The 24,797-nt window shown below is 36.6% G+C and overlaps 1 protein-coding gene across 4 annotated transcripts in view; it reads left to right on the forward strand.

Annotated features, from left to right (window-relative positions):
* LOC124640524 (b(0,+)-type amino acid transporter 1) overlaps positions 1-24,754 on the forward strand; it is a 29,950-nt gene extending 5,196 nt beyond the window's left edge. Inside the window, exons 1-13 of one of the 4 annotated variants that reach the window (XM_047178332.1) lie at positions 339-391; positions 17,438-17,547; positions 18,268-18,364; positions 19,687-19,788; positions 20,222-20,328; positions 20,417-20,552; positions 20,709-20,834; positions 21,168-21,315; positions 21,643-21,870; positions 21,985-22,081; positions 22,178-22,327; positions 22,471-22,639; positions 22,753-24,754. In XM_047178332.1, the coding sequence (XP_047034288.1) occupies positions 376-391; positions 17,438-17,547; positions 18,268-18,364; positions 19,687-19,788; positions 20,222-20,328; positions 20,417-20,552; positions 20,709-20,834; positions 21,168-21,315; positions 21,643-21,870; positions 21,985-22,081; positions 22,178-22,327; positions 22,471-22,639; positions 22,753-22,820 (1,554 nt within the window). In that variant the 5' untranslated portion in view covers positions 339-375 and the 3' untranslated portion in view covers positions 22,821-24,754. Of the gene's footprint in view, positions 1-338; positions 392-8,352; positions 8,945-16,262; positions 16,393-17,437; positions 17,548-18,267; positions 18,365-19,686; positions 19,789-20,221; positions 20,329-20,416; positions 20,553-20,708; positions 20,835-21,167; positions 21,316-21,642; positions 21,871-21,984; positions 22,082-22,177; positions 22,328-22,470; positions 22,640-22,752 lie in introns of those variants that run through there. The other 3 variants (XM_047178309.1, XM_047178323.1, XM_047178316.1) reach the window with 3 other exon arrangements.
* The last annotated feature ends 43 nt before the right edge of the window (positions 24,755-24,797 follow it).

A 24,797-nucleotide genomic window follows, 5' to 3' on the forward strand; every position in this document is an offset into this window, starting at 1 on the left:
ACGTATTTCAGTACACGTGTACCTACATGAGTAAGTAGTTTATGCTTTAAAAGCTCTTATGTAAACTGCTTTTTACTGAATCAGTTGAAAGTAAGGAAACTGGGAAAATATATTGGATAATTTTTAGTGTGTCCTTTCTTTGAGCTTATACCTAAGTGCAAGGTAATTCATTAGCCTCAATAGATAAAAAGATATTTCATTGTATCACCTCCATCATAATAGGAATGACCACATTTCGGTAAGTGATATTGTGATGCCTTTCGATTCATACAGTTCTTGATAAGTGAGTTTTCAAATGATAGCTGTTTATTATAAGTCGCGTATCAGACAGGGCCGCTGGTCTATTGTGATTGTGTGTGATTGTGTTACTGATACATGGGTGGCGGAAAAGGTAGGTTTCTTGATAGCTATTGTTGTTATTGTTGGTACGTCAAAAGTTTTCTTTATCATGATTTGGGTACACTGGAGTACAGCAGTACAGTGTGAGGCATTTGCTTAAAGATTTTTATGAATTAAGTTTCGTAAACAATTTCTATTCTATGTAGTTACTTACTTCCAGTTGCAACAGTAGCATTCCGTAATTCAGTGTGATTCGAAGTTGATACCGTTTCCTTAATAACTGAGAATATTGAAGAAGTGGAGATTTTATGTTAAAAAAAGTAAGGTCGAAATTTTATTTTGTTGAAATTGATACAAAACATAGTAAAGTTAGTTTAGATGAAATAATATGTTAAATATTTGCGACATAAAAAGTGCGATTCGGTTGAATCATTTAATTTTCTACGTGAGTCTCACTATCGAATGACCAACTTACTGAAACCGCTATCTCGCTATCGTAATTTGACGCATAAAGATAAAAGTTATCAAAATTGCTATGATTACTCATTTGATACAAGAATCGATAACTATCAGATGTACTTATTTTTATATATATAGAAATCTATTGCACTTAAGCTGGTAATCCTTCTCAATAGAATTGATAGGCTTATCATCGATATGGAAATGTCTATAAAATGATATAAAGTCGGAAGCAGCGATAATTTCACTTTTATTAGGTCGTACTGGGGCTACTTTCAAGGTATAATTTTGAAAATCCTTGATTTTTATCATAGTCGTATGATTACTTTTCCGATTTGTATTAGGTACTTGGCGAATAACGCGGTGACTACGCGGAATACATTAACAAAAAAATATTATTTTTCTAAAATTATTTCCAACTATTAGAGGAATTTGTAAGCGTATGTTTTCTTGCGGCATAAAGCTCTATTTTATGACGTTGTTGTCTATTATTGTACAATGATAAGTCACCTCTTTTTCACGAGGCAAAGTAATTAAAAATGATAAACCAGGTAACTTTACCAATATCGTATCGGATACTACTTTAAATATTGGTACAGATTATAAATCCTTCAGAGTTTCAGTGACGCGTCCGGTTGTCCTTGCATCAAGGGCATATCAATGAATTTGTAGGGGCTGATCGGCAGTTCGAAGCGATGCGTGCCAAACTGCTAAAGTTGTTAGACAGCTTTAAGTACGTAGGCGTATTTTTCCTTTTCTATGACATTTGCATGATTTCTATGACATTTATGAGAATCAGCAAAACACGTCAAACGCCTACGCTCCCGAGTACTGGAAGACGTTTAAAAGTCATTGTGACGCATGCGTGGAATATATTGATTAGTACCACGCTGATTTCGCTCTCATCGTGCTCTCGGCAATTCTCTCTGTCTATCTGAAACTTTTAAACTTTAGATAAGATGTAACCTTCAATATAAATTGTATTAATGGGGAGACGACCTTGAGTAGGTAGCAGCTCGTTACTGCCATTAGTTAAGTTTATCAATGTATGAAACGAGTGTTTTATGGACAATAATTTGCGATGTAGCATCTTCGTATTAATTGGCTTGAGTATGAGCCCTATTATGATTAAGCGAGTGGAAAACTTTAGCGGTACATTATTAGTAGACTCTAAAATACGTATTTAGTGCGTTAACCGCAGAAACGTTCGTTTTACGACGAGTTCTAAAGTATTGCTTCCAGAAAGCATGCTCGTACTGTAGGCCATGTCACATGACAGCGTTCGCAATCTCAGAATAACTGACCGTCGCGTCTAATTATAATACGGATCTCTGGTGTTCTTTTATATCTACGCAAATTAAGATAGCTGAATATTTTGAAAACGCACTGGCCATATTGAGAACTTGATGTGGTCTAATATACTTATGTGAGCCTCAAATAATGTGTCCCATGTCGAACAACACACCGTCCAAGCTACACATTAATATCGTGTTCCGTAATAATGTAACGTGTTAACAGAGAGAACAATGCTCAGGTTTTACACCGCACTAACTGATTTACCTTGATGTTATAACAAGCGACTACTTCGGTTCGATGCTCTTTAGAAACAGTTGTTAGAACGAGAATAATAGGTACAGTCATCGCGATTATGAATGCTTTAAGAATCATTCAATATTTTTTTGTACGGGTTAGTAACTCTGTCTGTTCATCATAGTATTAGGTAGGTATACTACACAGACATTCGACTCTTGTGGCTTTGTGACTTGATATTACTCGTATTCAGACACTATTATTTATAAACTAGTCTAGTCTCCTTCAAACTTCATGTGCCTATCTGCCAGAAATTTGCACTGATAGCCTTTCCTGGTCTTTTTTTGAACATACGAAATTCCCATAAATCGGTGTAGCGAACCTTTCGGTTAGAACATTGATTTTCATATTTAAAACTAGCTTCTGCCCGCGACTTCGTACGCGGATCCTGTCCCTTATGCCAGCGACTACGGGGTCAGCAAAATCAAAGATCTGAATAGTCGCAATAGACGTGAACATAGGGATAAAAGTAGTTATTCTAATTAGTCCGCATTTAAGTTGTGTGTGGCAAAAATATTACGTAAAAAAACATTAAATAGATGACAAAGTCGTGGTGACTTAGTGGAATTCGTGGTGGTTTAGTGGGTAGAGAACCAATCTCTTAAGTATGAGCGTGCGTCTTTGATTCCAGGTCTGGCAAGTGCCTGCCAATGCAACTTTTCTAAGTTCGTATGTACTTTCTACGTATATTTTGGATACCAATGACCGTTATTTCGAGGGGATGTTAAACTGTAGGTTCCGACTGTCATTGAACATTCCATTCTTGGCAGTCGTTATGGGTAGTCAGAAGCCAGTAAGTCTTACCAAGGGGTGTTGGGTTGAGCGGGTAACCGGGTTGTGGAGGTCAGATAGGCAGTCGCTCCTTGTAAAACACTGGTACTCAGTTGCATCGTGACTGGAAGTCGACCCTAACATAATTGGGACAAAGGCTCTTGAGATAATAACGACAATAATAATGAGATATAGGCACCGCAGGACATCTGAGGCTGATGACGGGGAGTAGCGACCCCGCGGGGCTATATATACTGAGTTCTCCAGGGAGTGTATACTGTCCCCCATCTCCGGCCGGTCGGAGTGAACCATGACGGGGGTAGGTCTCACGCCTCTGGCTTGGCTTGGCCGTCCAGAGTGGAGCCGTCGCTAGAGCAGGATTAGTAGCCTTGCTCGGAGGGTAGGTGCCTCATGGTAAGCACAGGGAGCGCGTAATCTGCGTTTAAAGTCCGCCGAGTTATCCTCACCCTTCAGCCGCTCATGTCCCTGTTGCCCTCTTGTTGCTATTCAGTGACTGGTTCCCGGGGGCCCAGTAAGTGAGGTGGCGAGTCTCCACCTGCCGTTTTTACATGTACCTAAAACATTGTCATCCACTAACATCCCATCATAATAGCCCAAGTAGTTTTCCTCCATAGTTAGCAATAGTTTAGCACAGAACCGGGGATTGTCTTTTTTTTTAACGACCTCCGCCGGGGATTGTCCTTGGATTCATTTCTATAGTGTATAAAGGGATAATCGTCGGTTTTGTGTCGCCATTTCATTAAAGTTATCTCAAAAGGACTTCAGCGTGTTGGCTTCGGCCCCACGTTTGCCTCCCAAAAATTCGGAACTCTGTAGTTCCGAGGTCTGGAAGAGACATACAAAATAATAATGAGATATAACGCAACAAAGTTAGAGAGCGGGGGCTCGTGACGCCACGTCTAGGTATGTAAAATTTGTACTAAGCAGTGACTTAACACGAAATTCAAGCGTTGTTGTATCTTCGTTATTATTTGTTTGTGTGAGAGAGAAAAGAAAAATGCGTCAATAGAGAGTGCTTATCAGATTGAACAACTTTTGCTAAAACGTCATACCTCTATATGCTATAGTCTAGCTGGGCCCCTGGAGTTCCACATCAGATGTTTTAGATCTTCAATTTGTATAAGTCAATAGAAAGTGCTTATCAAATTGAACAACTTTTGCTAAAACGTCATACCTGTATATGGTACAGAGAAGCTGGGCTCTTGGGGTTCCACATCAGGTGTTCCAGATCTTAAAATTTATTATCTCAGCTGAAAATGCTCATCAAATGAAACAATTTTTGCCACGGCACCATATTTGTATCTCTTATAGTTTTATTGGTCTGTTGGAGTTCTGCATCAGGTCTTCAAGTTTCGAAGATAAATTATAGCCTATATGTTGACCAGGCTTAATACTGATACAACAAAGAAAAAATCATTGAAATCCGTTCAGTAGTTCGGAAGATTAGCGTGTACAAACAAACAGACATACAGACATACAGACAGAATTTTTTTTTTGGATTTGTGCTCCATTACTGTTTCTAAACCCCACCCAATTATTATTTTTTTAATATATTCAATGTACAGACACAGTTTTTTTACAGATTTATTATATGTATAGATATCAAGCAAGTTATCGTTGCCCTATGTATAATATAGAGAAAGTGAAATAACATTTATCAGACCATCAGATATAGCAACTAAGTAGATTTTTATGAATATTTAAAATTGTTCATAATGATGCCAACACGTGCCGCTAATGGTTAATGGTTGAAGTTTTCAGTGTCGTATTTATAAAGTAGACCTTTGTGATAAAGTCCATTTAGCCATTAAATATAAAGGACACATTTATATTCTATATTTACTCTATATCATGTACTGTCGCTATGTAGGTCTTTCTATTGTGAAATGTTTTTATTTATAATTCGAACTTGATTCATGACACGTTCTGCTGAGATTAGGTTTAGCATTGCACTTAAATAATTATAGTTTTTGAAATGTCTGTAGTTTTGCAAAAAGGTGCGAATTTTAACACGTTTCATTTCGTGTTAAAATGTAAAATGATTTGGTACGCAAATATTTTGCTTTGTTTAATATGAGGCAAATGTAAAGGGCGAATATAAAGAATCTACATGAAACCATGTATTTGGAAAGGAAAAATAAAAAAGTTGTTCCTTATTTAGATATTAATAAGTAGGAACATAATGAAGGAGTATAATATTAGGATAGGTAGCTGCAGTCCAGTCATGATATTCACATTCTTATAATAGATTTTCTTTCTACCTGCAAATCCGTTACGCTCTTAATTTAGTGGTAGGTAATTTCTTTTAATTATCATCGTAGTTATTTTCCAAGGTGGTAGATCTTGTCATACACCATAAATTAACTGCCGTGTTGATTTTCGTTTTCTCGTGAATGAAGTGGCAAGTCTTTAATATCTAATACCAAAGGGAAAAGCTATGCTTAGGTATTTCAGATTTATTCCATCTATTGTCGTTCACAACAAATTGTGGGCCATGTAATTCCCGAATGTTATATGCATAGGCGATTATCCTTATGTAGTATGTTCGCAAACATGCTCACAGGAGAAAACATGTTGAAGGTCAAGTGAAGGGCGCCCAGGACGCGGGCGACATAATGTCTGTGAATGTTTCAGCCACAGCTAAAGTTCATTTACCTCCAGTCACTTAGACAGAGAACAGACCTGTGTTAAATTCAATTAAAGTATTCGGAGTTACGCGTGCGGCATTCTAAAATCAATTTGTCGTTTGTTTGTACCACGGAGCTTGTATTTCCTGTGTTTACGGCTCATTGCGTGCAAATTGCGTTTAAGAAAATAGATTTTCTCGCTGTAAATTGCCCTCGTTTATAGTTTTATCAGATACCGTGGCACGTTGACAATATTTTGTTACGGAAATAATCAGCTCTCTTAATTCTTAACTTCTATGACAGTTAAATCGATTCGTTGTATCTACTAATTATGGCCACCTGCCAAGTTATTAGTTACTCACGAAATTATGAATCAAATCGTAATTCCAAATTGCTCTAACTCATCTCAAGTGTTAATAACAAATGTGTTTACAAATATCTCACAATTAGTGCTTATGGGTGCAAATCGATTTTCTATCGGTTATTTAGAGTAATTGAGTCACTTAATTTGGTGTAAAATGTACATGAGAAGTACAATATTTTAGAGATAAATACGACAAGAATTCGTTCAAGTATTTTTTGGCAAAGGGTGACTTTATAGTAAAAGAATTAACAAGGGGAAGTGACGTGCTATACATGACGTTTCTATGCCGTAACTGTCGTGTGTGGTCTGGTTTTCAAAAGCAACCTAAATTATGAATAGGTAGCTATGTGAATGCGGACATGCGATGATATATTCAATCAATAAAAATGCTGCCCACCATTGCAGACTACGACATACTACTAGTCACTACCGAGATCATTTGATATTTCTGCTCCACTTTATGTTTATTTCTGTCAATGGTAGTTATTATATACCAGACTACTTACATATAGGCACTCTCCATTTTCAAAGACATTTTTCCGATGTAACAAACTCTAAACATTTTCTACGTCACCTAACGTGACAAATAGATTCTTCGGATATTTTTTTCTGTTAAACTCTTATGCCTTTGTATTAAGGTTGGATATCGGTTAAAATTTTTGTATCAAGGTGCATGTAATTTGGGCGACTCTGCAATAAGATGCATGGTACTCAGCTGGTATTTGTGATAATTGTAACGTGTGCCAAAGAATCGTCGTATCAGACCAAGTTCGTATAAATAAGCTTTGTTTTTATTAAGATTTATAAGCCATTCACACCACAATTTTAAGCAGCTAGGTTTTCAAACATTTTTATATTTTATTGTAAAGGCGTAAAGATCTGTAACCTGGGTGGCTGTAAGACAGATTTAGAGTCTGGGAATAAAGCAAAATAAACAGTATTACGCGAAAACATTCATCACGGTCTCTGGCGAACATTTATAGAGTAATTGAAATATTTCTCTAAAGTTTATTACCTAAGATTTATTCCTAACCATAAAACTAGGTGATCCTTATTATTATTTACATTTACCTACATGCATTCTTCAATAATAAATGCGTATATATGCGTGATAAACTACTTTGTATTCAATATAAGGGTATATTAGGTCCAAGTAAATTGACGGTTAATTAAAACGTTACAAAATAGCAAAACTGAGAAAGATTTATGGCCTTGCGCAATATTTTACGTTATAAAGATGGTGAATCGTTTTAAATAATTTTAATAAACATTCATCACAAGAGGATCAGAAACATAAAATTTCTCTGAACCATGCGATTCAGTATAAGAATGTCACCTTCGAGTTACTAAACCTAATTAATTACTTGCGTGCGCCACGTGCTCTATGCCTAAATTTCATATTTCGCTGATAAGGCATTTCCAATTTAACAAGTTTTCGTGTAAGCAGATTTTATTCTATAAAAAGCCCTTGAAATACAAGTGAGATTTCAATTAGAATTCGTATAGAAGCATCTGAAAATGACATTATGTATTTCTATTTGTCTAATAAAGTGCGTTTACATGAAGGTTTTAATCGAAGAAGCCCTATTGTAGGTTATATTGTCGCGGTGGTCGGACGCAATCCGCGCCGTCTATTGCGTCACCATCGGTTCATGGACTGTTACCGTATTTTTCCTCCTAACAGTTTTGTACGGATAGAAATAACAAGTAAACCCTCATTTTATGTTCCTAGGTATAGGGTAGCGCTTTCTCTTGTCCTATTTATTTTTATTACATTGTTTTCCACGATAATGAGAACGTTCCTGTTACGTATTTTCTTTTTCGCAGAAATATTGATTAAAACAGCTTGTAAGAAGTTGCAATGTACGCAAACTTATCAGTAAAATAAAATATTTTTATACGTGAATGTGCGGTGAAGGTTATGCAAAAATGAAAATAGATACAACGAAATTCAATTCTCGAAACCATTTGTTGATTATAGGAAAGAAAATCAAGGTCACGATTGAATGTGATGCATTTATTGTTTACACTAACGGTTGCGTTGTGACAAGTACAGATATGTGGATACTGCGAGATATCAAATCTCGTGGCCATTGATCGGTGGGCGGGCGCGCGGCGGCGGCAGGGCGGGCGGCGCGCCCACGTGCTCGCTCACGCCCGGAATAGACAGTTCGCCCCGCGCAACTGTTCTCAGCTCACATCTCTCGTAGCTACAAAAACTTTTTACATTTTCTACTTACATCGTCAAACTTAAAAAGTCTTTAAATAAAATTTTATTTTCAAGTCAATAAAAATTGTGATACTAATATATATTTTACTTATTAAGAAGATTTAAAAAATATTTTTTTATTTAAATAAATATTAGCTTCCTCGTGGTCGTGAACCTAAGGCCGGGTTGTGGACGTAAGCAATACTAGTGTTCGTAACAATTGTTCCGTCACGATCGTGTTAGAATTGTGTGATAATTGTGATAAAGAAATTGAAACTCGTCCGTTGTGGTATAAGTGCAGTGACATTGGATTGCTAAGGATTATTCGTGGGTGTGTGATACAGTAAGACGTGTTATTTTGGCGGAGTGGAGTAGGCGATAGTGTTGAATATCGTCGGCGCCGGCGCCGCGCGCGGGTGTCAAGGTGCGGCAGGCGCATGTGCGATGCGATGCGTGACAAACTGGCCGCGCTGCTGCGGAGCTCGGTGCATGCGCCCGCGCACCAACACACAGACAAGCTGCATAATGGAACGTTTGGGCCAGTGCTCGTCTTCACAAATGAAGGTTCTTATCCAAATAACTTTTTTTGCAAAAAAAATGTTGTACAAAATTAAATGTGGATAGACTCGGAAGGAAGATCTGCAAATCTATCCACAACATTTAATATGTAAAATCACACATATCCACGGTTCAATATAAAAAAGATATTAAATAATATTGATCCAAGTAACTTTTTAAGCGTATAACTTTTTCCACGGCTTTTCAGCATCTGAGAGCACCTTATTCGCGCTCCCGGATAAAAGGGGTTCTTCTTTCTCTAATAAATAGGAAAATTGAAATTTAATGGGTCCAAAATTCACTTACACTTATGTAAAGAGGATTTTTTGTTTGCGACCATCAGGAGCTCCGAAGCTACTGAACCACTGTTCGTAATCTACACTATTTTCAGGTCACATAGACCATACTTTATGCTGGCAATAATTTCTATGTGACGGGGATAAAACGGCGAGAAACAGCTAGTCCTTTATATTTATTATCGAATAAATCTGCTATGTAGATGATGTTATCATTCATCTGCTTGTAACATGTAATATTTTGAAAACAATGCATGGGTCGTGTGTGAAGTTCTTCAGTATGCTTTGATTAGAACAATAAAAGTACAAGAAATGTTATGCATTCTGTAAATTGTTCTAACATACCACTTATAATGTTTATCGTTCAACATTCGAATACAACATCAAAATTTATTATACTTTGATATCTAGGTATATAAATTGTAAGATGTTTTCATAATTCCAGTTATACAATGGCTACTACTTAATTAGAGGTATTTCAGGCAAAAACAATTACGCTCCCACTCGAGCGATATCAAACATCAAATGCGTGGGTCTTCGACTTTTCTTAATTATAAAAAAATCAACAAACAAACAACCCGAACTTGAGCTTGGTAAAAACAATAAACTATTTACCTATTTGTGAACGCATCCCTTAAAATTACTGGATCGATGTCATTCTTGAAACTCAATCGATACCACAGACAGACGTCTTTTTTTTCATACCATATTTTTGGGATAGCATTAATAAATTAGTAACATGAGCCTGGGTATTGTTAATCTACTTTACCCCTTTTTTCGTTATAAACATGGTTGTACTCACACAGGACAACGTCTGTCGCTTCAACAAGTCCTTAGCAAATATTTGGCAATCTGCCTTTAACGTCGGACGTTTTAATTAAGTTTCGAGCACAACAAGCATGCGTGTGGTCGATTAGACCCGATTATCTTAAATTACAATTTGACCGTTATTTTTTCTTCTTGCTTAAAAATATGTGTTTATTGTTACTTACAAATTGCAGTATCTATTATTGTAATTATGTTATCTGCTTAAAGGTAAAACGTAAACAAGGTCGTAGCAATAAGTTTAGTCCTACCATTCAGTACAGCCTTTCATAATATCAGCAACAGTTTTCGCACGCTTACTAACTGCACTTTTAATAGTCACTACACATGCAGCCAATTTCTGAAGTTATTTTGTCAACATTTCATTACTTATTTATGTAGTCTTTTTAAATACGATGCGATGAAAATTAATCCTACTTATTACTCGCTTAGCTTGGACTGGCAGGCTAGCAGGCAGGTACTCCAGATATGCGTTACGGCTTTACAAAGTTGTCTCTTTTTCCCGAAGTTAGAATACTTCAATAGCAAAAGCTCTCGAACATTGGACACGTGAACGTTAAAATTAATTAAAACCGTTCTAATGAATATGTCCCCATTAAAATGCGTCATGTACTTATGTGCGAAATGTCCTAAATCTACATAGCATGTTTAATCTTTCGCTGTTGGTGCACAAATAAAACTGGGGACGGTGTTAATCTTTCAGCAATTTATTTAATTTTATAGGTACAATTTGATGACTACTGTTGGTTGGCCTCATGACTAATGTCATTGCCCTTCAGGGGACGCCCGGGCGAATACGACAAAAGTCCAATCACCAGTGCAATAGGCAATTTTATTTAAAGCTTTGCCTAATATTTTTTTAACCCCGTTCACTGTCGTTAGGAGGTATGACTCTATAATAGCTTCTTATAAATTCTAATAGAACAACAACAGGCTTTTTTTCAAATTGATACCTACATTTACAGATTAGTTGAGGAAGACATAGATTACCACATCGTTTTTTAAGTGAATGAAGAACGCGGAAAGGACTATCTAGTAAAAGCTCTCTTCTCATCGCACTTAATCGTGCAAAACCAATTCGAAGCTTTAAAAATCGTTCTGTTCGATAAATATTTAGACAGATTCCTCGGCGCAACGTTGTGAATAATTATTATTTCTTCCTGTTACGATGCGAAGCTCGTGACAGAGCCGGCTTTTGCGTCATATACCACGTGGAGATAAATCTTTTAGACTATTCTAAAACATTTCTCGGCTCAAATGATACAACTATTATTGTATTGACACAGATTTATTTCTGTCCGAAAACACCTCTTTAACTTTGCAATGAGAAGTTTTACGGGCGTTTTTCGCGCATTTATAGTGTCTGACAAATACTCACGTAGGTACTAAAGAAGACGTTCTCTACAATACCTTGCAGACAGCTCTAGGATCTCAGCCATGGTTGCATCTGCTAATTAGTAAAACAAATTGGTAATGTAGTGCAGCGGTTCCCGAATTCTTTTGGCTTCGGAACCCTTTTCGTTTCACCATTTTTCGGCGGAACCTTAGCTTAAGTAAGAAGTAAACTAAAAACGTAAATACACTTAGGTACGGCTCGTGGCGCGTGGTAGCACACCAAATGGTTATATGGTTAGAGACATATTCATTATACTCAGGCGTAGCATGGCTACCTATCTGCCACAAGGGCCAGAAAACAATTAAGCCGCCCTTGACTTTGTGTATTATGTGTATAGTTTTCAGTTTGAAGACTGACAAAGTAAACGCAAAAAGAAATAGATTGGGTTTATACAGGTGCGAGGCAAGCGAGCGCGATTTTTTTTAACTAAAAGAAGAAGTTCCAAGCACCCGCTAGCATTGAAAGACATTCAGTGGTAGCCGTTATCGCGAGCGAAGCGAGCGCGAATTTTTTTTAGTTTAAGTACCTACACAAAATAAACAAAACCACTGTAAATTAATAAGGTCTCAAAAAGTACAATCCACAAAAAAAGCAAATGCAAATGAATAAGCAGCTAGCGAAGAAAGCGCTATTGCTTTTTCTGAACCAGAGGAATAATAAATAAACATCAAAGGAAAACTCGACGCAAGAGCGCGAAATTTTTTCGGTGTTGGATACTTGAGCAATGAAACGAACCTAAAAGCATCACACGTAACACGGAGTCGCGAGCGAAGCGAGCGCGAAATTTTCGGATTCGCGGAGGTGCAAAAATTGGAAATAATGTCACACTTTGATTCATGGTAAAAATAGCCACTGGAAATACTCGTATGCCGTTTCATTTCACGTCCTGTCAAATGTATGAAAACGTATAATCCTGGCGATGAAATAAGCCTCGCTACTTACTTTTGCCGATTGCCGAAGACCTGGAGGTATTAAGTTAATCTACAATTTGTTAAAAAACGGAATTTAATTATCTGCTGCCGTGGCCTTCCCCCGCCACTTGTCGCGAAAGTACGAGACTTACACTCCCGAGTGGTACCAACCTACATGGTGCCAAAATGGAATTTTGGAATGCAATATTTAAAACAATTTAATTGAAAATGAATAATAATATAATATTGTCAAAAGTGAAACGATTTACCATATGGAAATCTTGAATTTTCCACGGAACCCCTGAGGGCCTGTCACGGAACCTCAGGGTTCCGCGGAACCCCATTTGGGAACGGCTGATGTAGTGTACAAATGTTTGTATTCATGGTAAATACTTGAAGAGGAAAAATAATGAAAATAAGGATACTTACCTAAGTATCATAAATGTGCACAAAGTCATACCTGTGCAGGTACCTACTTTACACTATGTAGGTATCCAAGCAAATTGTTGTGGACACAACACATATTTTCTTAAGAATTAATATGATGTAACTTATTCAGACATAAGTAAATATTATTCTATGCTGTACTATGTTGTCTCAATAAAGTTCTTTTGTAAGCACTCTCAGTAATGTGTTTGTTCAGCCATCGAGATAAGATGTAACAATCTGGGAATAGAGCTTAGCAAAAATAGCTGCTAGAGATGTAAGACCAAAGACATTATACATTGTACGACGAAATCTCTGCCATCTACAAAGTCACGGTATTTACTTAAATAGAGTCTTTAGAAAACCTCACACAATTAATCTAAAGACATTGTAGTTGCTATTCTAAGAGATATTCTGCTGACTGGTACCATTGTTATAAGTTTGATAAACATATTATTATTTTGTGATTTAAAACTTGTTATGTTTTTGCTTAGTCGAAAAGGAAAACAGTTTTTTTGTTGTGGTGCTATAAGCACACCTAAACTCCTCTTAACAGTACGTCCTAAACGACGTTTCAGTCTCTGGGTGTTCATCTCGGGATTACATAAGTATAACAAACGATACTATATAAAAACCCGGGTAAAATCTACTTGCTAATAAGAGTTAAATATGCGATGACTACGCTGATCCAACGCTAAGAAGGAGGTATGTTATTATTAAATATTAGCACAAATTCTTGAATGAAATGAGGCAAATCATACAATAGGTAGTTAGTTAGTACTTGGTGTACGTGATGCTCTGCACACCGTGTGTTTTGGTTACACTGTGTCCGGTGTGTCATGTGATATGCCGTACATATGCGTCATCTAAATTGAATCGCGAACTTGAGTTTCATAAGACGAATAGCATGGCATCCAAAAGCCCATTTCACGGGCAATAAAACTTTGGAGAGTATTGAATAATACCTCTATGAACACGTTTTCCTCAAAAGACAAAAGTCGTGTAAGAGCCTCCTTGCTATGGCATGCAGCTAAACTTGCCTTATCGTCACGATGATCGGTAAACCTTCTTTGATCTTAATTCAAATACCACAACACAAGCGTTCCTGTGTTCCAATCTAGACCGAAGCAATAAATAAATCGTATCAATATCAAGCAATCAGCACCGCTGTTTGCATTTCCAGTAAGTATGATTGAGTAGACATTAAGGATGATTGTACCTAAGACATAAATCCTGAGTGGTCTGTCTGTCCAGTCCACTTTGACGCATATCGCTTCTTCATAATACATACCATTAAAAGATAAGATTCAAATTGATTCATTTGGATCAAGTCATGTGCGTCACCGAGGTGATAAAAGGTATACTGTTTTTCGCGGTAGAGCCCCGTTCAAGTAAGTACCAGGCCACCAGAGGACAATTTTCTGTCCTCAATTAAAAGTGTTGGCATCACAAAACACTCATTATAATAAGTAAAATTGGCAAACTGTCTGATGTTCCGCGTGTTTATAACATTGTTTTTATTGCTTGGTTTTTTTTTGGTAAGACAAGATAATCGACCTTTGTTTTTGATTTTGAACACGTTCTGTAACCGAACTAATGGCACTGTACTTTATTCCATACATTCCATAGTTGTGGTTATTTCAATGAGTGGATCATAAATGCATGCATAAAACACGTTACCAACGTATTCACTGCACACTACATGCGATTGGCAATTTTTTCTTCATAAATCAATAACTGTATATTAACAGACGCCCTTGAATCGATTCGCCACTTAATAAAAGGCTTTCAATATAATGATGCAGCAAAAAATGGCTTATGTATCAGAAATAGTTTTACCACATACGACAATATAAAAAGTAAAGCAATTTACCTATTTTGCCAATTTGTTTTTGCTGTATCTGTCTGCTTCTATTAATATTATTACAGCATTATAAAATCACTATAATCCAAATATACGTAGGCACTGTAGACGTATTTATTTAGTAGCTTACGCGAATAAAATTCTTTCAACAGCTGAAATGCTCGCTAAAATAGCACCCTGAATAATCAAGATACGCGTGTAACGCTCATTAGAATCTTCCATTTCATTTAAATAATAACAATTTTATTTCAACACATCACTTGATAGTTCACGTAACAATGTAATAGTGTAATTATGTGTGATTTAGTGGGTATTTTGGCAAGTATTTGTGTGATCGCGACTGGTATCCAACCGAAGTATATTCACACACTATTTATATTGCCTGCGTGACATCAATGGGCGTGTCTGTCACTATTTGAGGTTGTAGCACTAGAAACTTTAGTATCTGTGCGAAGGTCCAAAACATGTTCTATTTTAAATAATAGAGTTACAACATACCACGAATTGTTCGATTTTAGCATATATTTTTAACAGAATAACCTCACGCCTGATTAGCTAGAAGGTTCACAGAAAACCCACATTTATTTTTTAGCTTAATGCTATAATGGACAAATCGATTACCATCGATTGACGGCGAAAACTGCTGAAGAGATATAAATGAAAAAAATTGTAAAGCTGCAAAACATGCTTAAAACATAATTATGAGAAAGATTTTGTGAAGCGCCTTCTATCATTAAACTAAGTGTCAATTAAAAAATCCTAAATGTTACATTGATATTATTTTCATTTATTTCAGTATCTCTTAGCCGAATGATTAGCAAGTAAGATTATATAGGTAGCTAAACAGTTACGTCATATTGAGAATCCTTCCAAGTTAAGGTAAGGGTTCTACATGCTGAAAAACTCGGACAAACGAAATCTGACTGCTGAGAAGACATTTAAAAATATCTTTCAATCTAGTCAAAATTAAAAGACTCGGTACATCTGCCTATAAGGAAATATGTGAAAATCGCTGATATCTAAAAATCGTAAATATGTAAAAATCGCGAATAGCTAATTTAGTTTATTTATTAGTTTAGTCTAGTAGAAAGTCTGAGAAATAATCCCACTAGGTAACACAACGCGTAAGAAGTCACGTAGGCATCTCGCGAGCAGCAATTTTAAAAGTAAGAGAATAACTGATGATAATCAATTGATGACTAATGAATAACTGTAAGAATAAAGTGAACTTTGCCTCCACACTTAAATTCCACTATATCAATTAGCAGGGCCACGCTCAAGTAGGTACTTCTTATATTTCATCAATTGAGCGAACATTACCTAGGCTTACATCATTACCTATACTGATGACATGCATACTCTTATTATGTACATAAACTTAGGTAAACAGGACACTGATTTAAAAATTCAGCTGGGTTTTACACGGCGAAGTAAATGTATTCGTTTTCCTTTCTTAAAATAAATTAATTTTATTTACTCGGTCTAAGCCCACCTAAAGCACTCGGTCGTTTTAACAGTTTATTAGAAATAGTCCTTCAAATATAACGTGTCTTGTGGTTTCAAGTATATCTGGTGTAGTGATAAAACAATATTACCTATAACGGATCGCAGTTCTTAGCGTACTATTTCTAGGAACATCTTGGATTTATGTTCGGCAACATAAAACTTAATCAAATATTTATAATAGTGATTGCTTGAGGATACATAAAATTTTATGGATTTTAAAAAGAAAAATGGTAATAGATACATATTGTTTTTTTTTTTTTTAATAAAGTTCAGGAAAAAATGCAATTTATCCTTTTGTGGCTAGTTGTAATGTTTATATTTTAGCCGGGATCTCATTAAACATTAGGTAATAGATACAGATTAATAAGCGTTTTAGTTTAGGTCGCCTATAATTGCTTGTGCTGTGTCTGCACATTAGTAGATATCGGAGTTTAAAGTCAGCAACAAAAGTGAACATAAACAAAATTACACAATACGTCTAAGACTAAGTATGTTATAATTTTGTATGTTATTTTATTTCTTTTCACGGTACATGGTGCTTTTCTATTTATCTGTAAGACATAGATATGATATTTTGCACCTGTTTCACAATAACTAAGTATGTGATTTTGTTTGATTTAGATGATAGAACAAAATACCCTGGATATCCGAAGATTCCAAACGTCACTAACTTGCGTCTGAGATTTTAGTGTTCAATTATTTTTATAGTTTATGGACTCTTCCTGCTGACCGTACTCATTTCTATGGGTTTGCAAATACGTCATTAGTACTTTAGGTACCTGTACCCTGCAACCATATTTATTAACCACTATGCGTTTAATGTCTATGTCTATTAAGAACAAAAGCAGAGGGATTACAGCCTTCTATGACTTTGATTACGTATTTAAGGTTCAAAAAACGCAACTCTTTGAAGTAGAACACATTCCTAAATAATTTTGGATTTTATCTTTAAATTCGATAATTAGCTTCACTAGGATATTATGAAGGCTTAAGAGTGATTTTATTAATGCTATACTATATTACTACTGGTTAGTAGCCTCAAAAGCTGTTGTGTTATTGAACCCTTAATTTTTGAAGTTTTAATAATTTTTTTATAAGCAGAAGCCAACATTCGGCAGTGTTTTCCTTCTAAGTAGATATAGCCATCATCCCCGGTCATCTACTTTGAACAGTAGTTTTTACATTTCAGGCGAATTTTAATATTTTTTGTTGGATAGTAAACCTGTAGTTTTCATTAAGTGATATACTAAAATGTATTTTAATTTTTGTACACAGGGAGCGCACGCGAAGGCGGATTGGTATGGCGCGGGTGCTCAGCCGAGTGCGACGCAGAAGACGGCGCGGCGGGTACGCTCACCGACGGCAACTCCAACCCAGGAGACAAGGTACACCAACCTACATATTGGTACCTAATAATAAGCATGATTGTCCATACTAACTTCCTCTGCAACCAGCATTTGAAGTCGTAAATTGACTTCAAATGCTGATGTATGTAAGTAAATTTCGAAATAACTCAAGCTCTTAAAGGAGTAATTACCAGCAGGCATTTTCCTCTCTAAATAACTCAAAAAACCAGGCTTAAAATGGAGTGCAACCTAACATATAGTATTCATTTTGGTAGACATTATGTAATTTGACAACTACCTGAGACGTGAAGAGTGTGCACGCGGTGCTTAATTGTGATTATGTCTAAAAGTTATAAAAGCTTTTAAGAAGAACTGAGGAATGTAAAATTGAATTTATACGATTACAAACTTGCATTTAAAATGCACTAGAAAAGTCTGTACCTAGTTTGAAGTGCTAGAAGTGCTCCAGAAAACGTGCAAAGTGGAAAATCTTATTTGCAAAATGTGTCCCGAGGACATTGTCGAGTAGAATGACAAATTCGATAAAGCCTTCACTATTTACAATGTCCTTCTGCAGCGAAGTCAATCTTCTTAGCGACCAAGTCGCCGCGAGCTTCATGTATTAAAAAGTTTTCTGGATTGTTCTTTTTGTTTGAGTGTCTCTTGGACTGTAGACTTTATGCTTCAGGCAATTTCCGACTTTAAAATGAGATGTTTCAAGGAAATTTTCAAACTTGCGTGTTTTTATTGGGTGCACAGCTGGAGGGGTCGGACGCAGCTCCGGACGACCCTGTTCACCTCAAGAGACGGGTGGGACTCTTCAGTGGGGTGGCTCTAATCGTCGGTACTATGATCGGTGAGTGATCTTCACAAATGCTCCTATCTTGCTTACCTCTGCGGTCTGAACAAGCTCATTTATATGGAAATATAATTTAATTGAGACAAACACTGGCTCTCAGCCCTAAGCTCTCGTTATTTATTCCATTGAATACAACCCAATCCAAACCTTTTGTCTTTGGGTACGGCAATTATACGGTTGACAAGAGCTCTTTCAATTATTTTAATCAAGTTACTCTAGGTCTATGATTTAGGTATTTACCTAGGCAATTTGTTACAATAACGTTACCTATATCATATTCAACTTTGATTTAGCATAAAAGCTTATTGTTTACCTTTTTAATTAGTAAGTAGCTACCTCAACATAATAACGTATAACCGAACAAATATTAACTTGGCTAACAAAAAGTAGAGCCTTTTGCAAATATTATGAAAACCGTGACTTATTATTTATAATTCATCACATGATGTTTAATTTATTTCATGTAACCGTCACACGTGCTTACAGCACCAGCGTCACGGGCATATTGGCTCAAAGAAAAAATATTCAGATGTGCATCTGGCTCAAGATAAACATTTACTTACGCAAGATATGTAATTAATTACTATAATCAAAATAAATATGATTCCCTCTGCAGCCCTGAATTCAAAATGCAGCGGGAATGATAAAAATATGTTGATGTCTGAGTCTGTTAAGCCACGAGTAGCTGGTACAGAAACCACTTCTAACCTACATGATCTTCTTATATATCTACTTAATTTTCCCGCAACGAAATACTGCTTCAATTATCTTAATCGATTTCATTTCTGCGCACCTACAAAAAACTAGAAGTACAGATTTGATTAGGTACATAGCTACCTATAGAAAGGGAAGCTGCGGAAGCGAATTATTGATAGTAATAGGCTTCGGGCCAGAGATCTGTCATTGTTTAGAAGATTGTACTCTTCAACGTCACACGTCAACACTAAACGTAGTGCCCAACCGTGCCAAAGCGCTTACACCACGTGCCGGTGTAAAGTTTAAAACAATAAGAAACGTGTTCCTGAAAAACAAAATGGTACCCAACTCTTTATCAAGATGGCGGAGCAAATCCTACAGTATTCTGTTAAAAGTTGAAAAATTACCCTTTCAATAAGCAATACTTATTTGAAATAAATAGTGGAGGTGATGCAAAGTTGATCTTTGATCCAGAATAAATCCAGACATTCGTGTATACTGAATGATAGGAACTTTTGCGCACTTAGACAAAGTATAACGACATCCTATTGTGCCTATCTTGCCCATTCATACGGCGTAGATACTGTTGAACAATGTGCCTAATATTGAATGTTTGTTACCAGGTTCTGGAATATTCGTCTCGCCCTCTGGGCTGTTGGAGCGTACCGGTTCAGTGGGCATTAGCTTCATCATTTGGATGGCATGCGGCCTGCTCTCGCTTCTTGGTAAGTGGCACGTGGGAAATAATAAACGTTCACCAATCAGTCGCGTGACTGCCCAATGTACTTCAATCATTGAACTGCTTAACTGTCTCAACAAGCAATTGTATTCCTATCAGGAAGTTTAATAACATTGGAACAAAGTAGGCACATACCTATATAATCCTATCATCTTTGTTAGTATCTGACTTGTTGCCGGCCAGCTTCAATAATATTTAATTTCAGTTTTACACATTGGCAGTGTTGTAATTAACTTGCTTCATTTAGTGTAGTCCATGGTCTGTGGCACGTAGTCGTATTTATTGACTTTGCGTGCTATGCTAACATTATCGTGGGCTACATGAGTTCGTAGACATTATTGCGGTGGTCATAAAACTGCCTCATAGGTCCGTCATTGAATTGTCTATTTTACACTTGTAATTTTGAATTTTGTAATTAGGAGCGCTCGCGTACGCGGAGTTGGGAACGATGAACACGTCTTCAGGCGCTGAATACGCCTACTTTATGGACGCATTTGGAGGACCACCTGCATTCCTGTTTTCATGGGTAAATAACCACATCATACCCATGAAATAATATCTTTTTTTAAATAATTACGTGAAATTCTCTGTCACATTCTTCTTTTTGCACACAGGTATCGACATTAGTACTGAAGCCATCTCAGATGGCTATAATATGTCTGAGCTTCGCAAAATATGCAGTGGAGCCATTCGTATCAGAATGTGAACCGCCGACGAGCCTCGTGAAACTTGTCGCGGTCATTTCTATTGGTACGTAAACGATAACCGAACATCAAACAATTTATTCAATGTGCTTGATTAAGGTTCGAAATAGACATCAGTAGTATGGGTTGATTGAAGTCAATGAGATGGCACCCGTTAGAAGCCATAAATAGTCGTTGCTAAATTATATTTTTTCTTTTTCAGTGATGATATTAGCGGTTAATTGCTACAGTGTCAATTTAGCTACGAATGTACAGAACATCTTCACGGCAGCTAAACTGGGAGCGATTGCTATCATCGTGTGCGGTGGAGCTTATAAGTTAATATTAGGTAATGCATTTTAATCATTCAAGTCAGGCCCATATTCATATCCAAAAGCTTCTCCATTACAATGTAGAAACCTTCATATTGAAATGTGATGGAACCTGATCCGTTCCGTCTTGTAAATCAAAAGGATATGTATGTACAAAAGCTTGTAATGTACATACATCAGTGAATACATACCTGCACGATCGAGCGCTAAAAAGATTTCCATCAAATGATTCATCGCAATTAGGTGCCCTAACTGATGCTCAACGTATCCATTACCTAACTTTTTCATTATCCTAATGGGTTGTAAATATTTGTTCAAACACTGACGGTTGGTTGTTCGATATGGTGCAGGTAATACGCGACATTTACAGGAGCCCAACTTCGCAAGTAGCACCGCCACGCTGGGCAACATTGCCACGGCGTTCTACACTGGCCTCTGGGCATATGACGGTTGGAATAACCTGAACTATGTCACTGAGGAAATTAAGAATCCATCCAAGTAAGTGGTCTGCTCATTAGTCTGTTACATTGCCCTATATTCTGACTTATCAAACAATATACTTATGTACATACTGTGTCTCAATTTTAAATTACGCAATCTACCTAAAAACAACGTTTTGGCGGATGACTAGAAATGCATACCTAATTTAATTGAAATGTAGGTAACAAACCCTCGCGTTGAATTTATAGAACTTATGGGTTTGTGGACCCCGAAAAATCCGGAGTCTTTTTTTGATTATGAAAAGAGATACGCGTATTCTTAACTCGTCTAGCGAACACTTACAGATTACTTATACTAATTATTTGCTCTTATAAACCTTAATAGAAACTTACCGCTGAGCATAATAATCGGCATCCCCCTGGTGACGCTGTGCTACGCGCTGGTGAACGTATCATACCTGGCTGTGATGTCGGTGAGCGAGATGACGGACAGCGAGGCGGTGGCAGTCACCTTCGGGAACCGACTCCTCGGGCCCATGGCGTGGCTGATGCCGCTGGCCGTCACAATCTCTACTTTTGGATCAGCCAACGGGACACTGTTTGTCGCGGGAAGGTGAGTTAAAATCTCAATGATTATTAGCATAATTATATATTATGAAGCTGACTTTTACTTAAAAAAAAAATTAGATTAAAATTCTAAAGGATGCTTACCTTCGTCGTTTTGCAGGTTGTGCTTCGCAGCATCACGAGAGGGTCATTTACTGGACATCTTATCCTACGTTCATGTTCGCCGTTTCACTCCAGCGCCTGGATTGATATTCCACGTAAGTGATGGATGGAAAATCAAACTCAATTGTGTTCGTTTCATAAAAAGCGATAGAATATAAAGCACTCTTACTAACGCTCTCGTATATTTTCAGTCTCTGATAGCAGTGGCGATGGTGCTCTACGGAACAATAGACTCGTTGATTGACTTCTTCTCGTTCACTGCATGGATCTTCTATGGTGGCGCGATGCTTGCCCTGATCGTAATGAGGCGTACCAAGCCGCATGCACCCAGACCGTACAAGGTACCAAAATGCTCATAAATAATTTATAGACTTTTTTGAATCCAAAACCTCGTATCTGATGAGTCTATGAGAGCTCACACTTGTGAAGAATTTGCCCATTGGTTTGAGGCATTCCTCATCTTTAATAATCAATGTCTTTTTAGGTGCCGATAATAATCCCGTACGTCGTGTTGCTGGTGTCCACATACCTGGTGGTAGCGCCGATCGTGGACACGCCGCAGTGGGAGTATCTGTACGCCACCGCCTTCATATTCGCTGGCCTCTTGGTGTACGTGCCTTTCGTCAAGTGGGGCTACTCCTTACCGTTCATGGGTAAGAGTATAGTTAATTTTCTTGTTGTAATCATGTTTATAACTCTGAATAAAGAGTATAAAATGTGGGTGTAGTGTGTATCTTTCTAACCATAAATGTTTTTTTTTTTTCAGATAAAATAACAGTTTTCCTTCAAATGGTGTTGGAAGTGGTGCCAACATCAACGACCTTCGAATATTAGGCAACAGTCGGAGCTGGACTTTAAAGAAGCAATTGTGACAAAATTACTCGTCGATTTATTGTACCATATCTAAATATTATTTGGATTTCGTACATTGTTAACTATTTTTGGTCCTATTTCACCTCCCCTCAAGAAAGTTTAAAAGGTACTGTTAACAAAAATAATATATTTTGTAACTATTGAATTACTCAATTTCTTGGAGGTGGTGATCTACCAAGTTACTTAATTAAAATTTTATATAATTTTTTGACTGATAGGTATGTTCCTTATCCAAAATAAATGCCCACAATATTGTGTAAATGCAATAACTTGCTGTAAAGTTAAATTGTGTAACATCGTGTTAATAATGACTTAAACATTACATGGTATTTTGATGTTGTTGCAGCGTGAAGCTTTTTACACTTTTGTTTTGAATTTTAAGAAAAAATGTTGTACTTATGAAATATATTTGGTAATAATGCAGTGTTAAAAATGTGAAAGCCAATGGCAATATTTTTTGCTATATCGTAGATAGTAAAGACATCATTTCATTAGTTTGCACGAATCATTCCTATGGGGACATGCATTTCGAGGTGTTGCCACTGCGCCATGTTGAATTGAAGCAAGGTAATCATGATTGCAGTAGCCAATATCCATTATGCGTCGTGGAAGGTGAGGCTTAAGGATAATGATCCAATTAAACGGTACTCAAGACAACTCTCTACGTATATTTTATGATCAACTTCTATAGTTGTTACGCGTATGAAATATTAATGTCTAGCCAGGCTATCTCTAAGCCCATATTGGGTTATTTCACCATACCTTACACCTTTATAGAGATTGTAAATAATAATACCCTATAGAGAGGCTACCGAATGTTACATGTTGTCCTTAGTTCTCAACTACACAATGGGTCGTAAGAATGATAAACATACGTGGCATGCAGTAGTTCTCGATAAGACTCGAGCCCTGTTCGCATCACTATGAGTGATTGTGCTAAACTCATAGTTTGTAGGTCATCGACTCATTCATAGCCAACGTTAGAAGTAAAGAAGTAGGTATAGCAATGTGTTTTATTTTGATAATATAAATATTAAATCATATTCGGTTTGCATTAAGAGTAATATTTACAGGGGGATAATACCTAAATAGTTTTGAAGTACCTATTTGTTTACGGTGCTGATACGCTAGGATTTTACCCAAGAAAGCAAGTAGGTAATTATCTGTAGATTGCCACTAATTGTACAATCGAGGTAATGCTTTAAAGTATTTAACTAAGATGTTAGTCAATACATTTCAAACGCTGATTGTACCAGACAGGTTTCTAAACGGCGGCACAAAAGCCCTAAGGTTAATAATACATTTACAAAAAAAAATAATCTCATCTACTTTGGCGGATAGTAATTATCCCTTTTGAAAGACTAAAGTGTGTGTTAACCATAGCTATTAAAAATGATTCAATGGTTGATGCTTGCGACCGGTAAAATTTGGTCCTATCATTCCTTACCGGGGCAAGCGATGCCATCGACTTTTTATCGAAGATATTTTTTTATATTTATTGATTGTATTATAATACTTGTTTTTTATTAATCGTTCGTTTTAAAATCTTACATTTTAGTGACATTGCAGTAAATTAGGCATAGTTTTGGAAATTAATTTGAATAAGTTGCCCAATTGTTTTGTTCCATTGTATTATCTAGCAGTTCAGACATTTAAGAGTACATAATTTGTATAGTTATATACTAAGCAAACACGGGCACACAGAAAGTACACACCTAACGATGTGATATTGTTATGGGTAAAAACGAATGGTTTTATTTTGTGTACAGAAAATATCATAAACATACCTATACTTACATAATATAATGTGTGTACTTATCTCTGAAAGAGATCAGAATTATTTATTGTTATATACTACCATTGAAATGAAATTTTAAATAAAGACAAATAAACTATATTCGTGTTTTCTTCCTCGAAAGCCCCGCTCAGAGTGTAAAT

This window comes from Helicoverpa zea, chromosome 2 (genome assembly GCF_022581195.2).
Source record: "Helicoverpa zea isolate HzStark_Cry1AcR chromosome 2, ilHelZeax1.1, whole genome shotgun sequence".
In the NCBI taxonomy this organism is placed as follows: domain Eukaryota; kingdom Metazoa; phylum Arthropoda; class Insecta; order Lepidoptera; family Noctuidae; genus Helicoverpa; species Helicoverpa zea.